The sequence below is a fragment of the Tamandua tetradactyla genome, chromosome 16, assembly GCF_023851605.1.
Source record: "Tamandua tetradactyla isolate mTamTet1 chromosome 16, mTamTet1.pri, whole genome shotgun sequence".
Lineage (NCBI taxonomy): Eukaryota > Metazoa > Chordata > Mammalia > Pilosa > Myrmecophagidae > Tamandua > Tamandua tetradactyla.
Window position 1 is genome coordinate 6,187,757 of NC_135342.1, and position 2,726 is coordinate 6,190,482.

Consider the following 2,726-nt stretch of genomic DNA (forward strand, 5'->3'; position numbering starts at 1 on the left):
CCTGTTACAGTAAATGATTATTTGTATTCAATTGGATATTGTTTCAAGGCAGTTGCAAAAATTTAAAGATTAAAGTAGAGCAATGAAGAAATATATTTCATGATTTTTCTTTACCAATTACTTGACTATTATGATGGCATAAATAGATAATCTATTCTGTAAATAAATAAATACATAGATAAAAATCAAACAAAATAGACTCAGAATTCATGCTCACCTTTCATGTGGGAGACCTGGGCTTGAATCTTGGACCATGTACCCTCCCCACCACCAAAAAAGAAAAAGAAAATTTTCTTTGTAATTTGTATTATTTTTACATTTCCTAGTATACAATTTTCAAATATTCCTGCTTGATAGGAAGCAATCTGTGTACAAATGTATGTGTGAATATATTTACACAGACACCTAAACACACATGTTACAAATTCATACATATGGAAATGTGTGTATAGTGTGTGCACACTCCCATTCTCTTGTCGAGGTGACAGCTACATAATCATGCTTGCATTTCTGTGAGGGGCAAGAGAACAAGCAATGGAATGTTGTGTCAAGAATTACCATTTACATATACCTGATGGATTTAGGGGATTTTTTATTCCTTCTACAGGACAAGATGAGCCCAGATACACTGGAGTTGTGGCCCATGAGAACAAAGGGGCTAACAGCTGGGAAACACATTGAAAATAGTATACCCATCTTCTGCAGCCACAAAGTGGGATTATGAAAAACAGCAGTAAATATCTGGAGGATGGCAGAGATGGTGTAAGAGAATACAAATGTGCTCACCAGTGAAAGGATGGTTTGAGTAGCTCTGGTCTCAGGGGAGGACCTGGGGGAGAGTTTGGTTCTGTGAATGTGTTGGACCCGCTGCTTATGCCTGTACAGGATGGAAACGATGGAGCTGCTGGCAAAAAGCATGAGTCCTAAGCATAAAGCATCAGGAAATGATACCAATGCAGTGTACAGTGAGGTTCGGATTTTGCCAGGTTCTATAATGGAGCAGTACCCTAAAGCTTTTCTTTTAGTGGTATCATTTCTCCAATTGGTAGTCATAAATATAGGGAAAATGGCATTTACCAGCATGTAGAGGAGCCAACACACAGATATGGAGAGGCCAACGTACTTGGGAGCTTTCACTTTAATCTTTGCCCACCTGGAGTTCCTGGGGCAGATGGTGATGGCCTGGAAGATACTCAAGAGGCAGGTGCAGCCAATTGACACACCCCTGCCCATTCTGTGAAGGTAGAAAAGAAGTTTGCATCCAAAGTCATTGAGGAAATCTTTCAACCCAAATTCTGCCAATGTCCTGGGGACTCCATTAGTGAGAATTAACAAAATGTTGCCTAAAATCAGGTGCTTGATAATCAAATCTGTGAACCTAAGCCTGCACCCAGTGATATAAATGAAGAGATAATGGTAAAGAAGACAGAAATTTCCCAGGACTCCAACTAAAATCTGGGATAAGAAGACCAAGCCTGATGCCAAATCACTGGAGGACATTCTGCCACTTCCCAGGCACTGATATCTGTCTTTAGAGCCAGAAGATTCTGCATGGGGATAGGAGAAGTGGGCTACATGTCAAATGAAATTCAATCTTCTCCACTTAACATTAGTGCCCACTAAGAAATGTTTTATTAAGTTTATCCTTTATTAAGAGCTTTCCTATAGTTGGATGTGTAGCATATAAAGTGTGTGTTTTAATGAATGAATCACTGCTGTGAAGACTGTACATGTGATAACTTCTTCATTCTTCATAATCTATGAGATGGGCATTTGTTTGGCTTTTATTATGAGGACGAGGAGAACTTAGGCACAGGGAGATTTGTCTACCTTCACATGCTGGTTAGGGGCAGACTGAGACCTGAACTGGGTGTGCAGTGAACTCCTGTGCTATGCTAACAAAACCAGTTCGCTGTGTTCTTGCAGTAATGCTGATACGGTTTGAGTTTTGTTCTTACACCTTGCAATTTGAATTTACATTCATGATATTGCACTTTACCCTTTTTGTGGTAACAAACTTCTAGTCATATAAAAATGTAATCCAGAGGCCAATATTAATTATAAATAAAGCTTTCACAGTCCTTATTAATAGACATAGATGCACTGGTTGCAGTTTAATACTAAAGGAACTGGCTTCATGACCAAGTTGGATTTAATGAAAGCAAGACTGGGTCAATGTTAGGATGGTAACTGAAAAACTCATATGCTTTTATGCCAGGAACAAAGATATGACAGTGCCTACCTATGAATCATTAAATAATCTCTTATCATACCCTAAATGACAGGGCCTGAAATTCTAATATATTAAAAACAGTGTGGGCTAGAAACCAATTCATTAGTCTTTGCAGTTGATATACTCATGTATTAATTAACATATGAGTTAAAACTACTCGCATGAGATGAGAATATTATTAACAATATAAGAAACTAGTGGAAAATGAAATCTGCATGACATGGAAATGTGTACATCAAAAATTTAAACGGTATATTTTTCGGTTGATGTTGGAATGTTTCTAAGTCAGAGAAAAGATCACAAGATACATTTGAGCATGACAGCTGCTCTCTGAAGCAGTAATTCAGGAGGGAAAGTGTCTCACTATAATTACCAGACCTTCTTCATTTTCAGTAGAAATGCAATTGCTGACTTCAAAAAGCACTTTAGAGAGTGAGAGTTAGCGAAAGCATTTCCATCTCAGCAGTTACCATTCACATAAACTGTTTCTACA

General features: G+C 38.0%; 1 protein-coding gene across 1 annotated transcript; it reads right to left on the reverse strand.

Moving 5' to 3' along the window:
- Positions 1–461: 461 nt before the first annotated feature.
- LOC143660135 (vomeronasal type-1 receptor 4-like) lies at positions 462–1,500 on the reverse strand. The gene has a single exon (XM_077133557.1). The coding sequence runs from the start codon at positions 1,498–1,500 to the stop codon at positions 562–564; it is 939 nt and encodes a 312-aa protein (XP_076989672.1). The 3' UTR covers positions 462–561.
- Between the last annotated feature and the right edge of the window lie 1,226 nt (positions 1,501–2,726).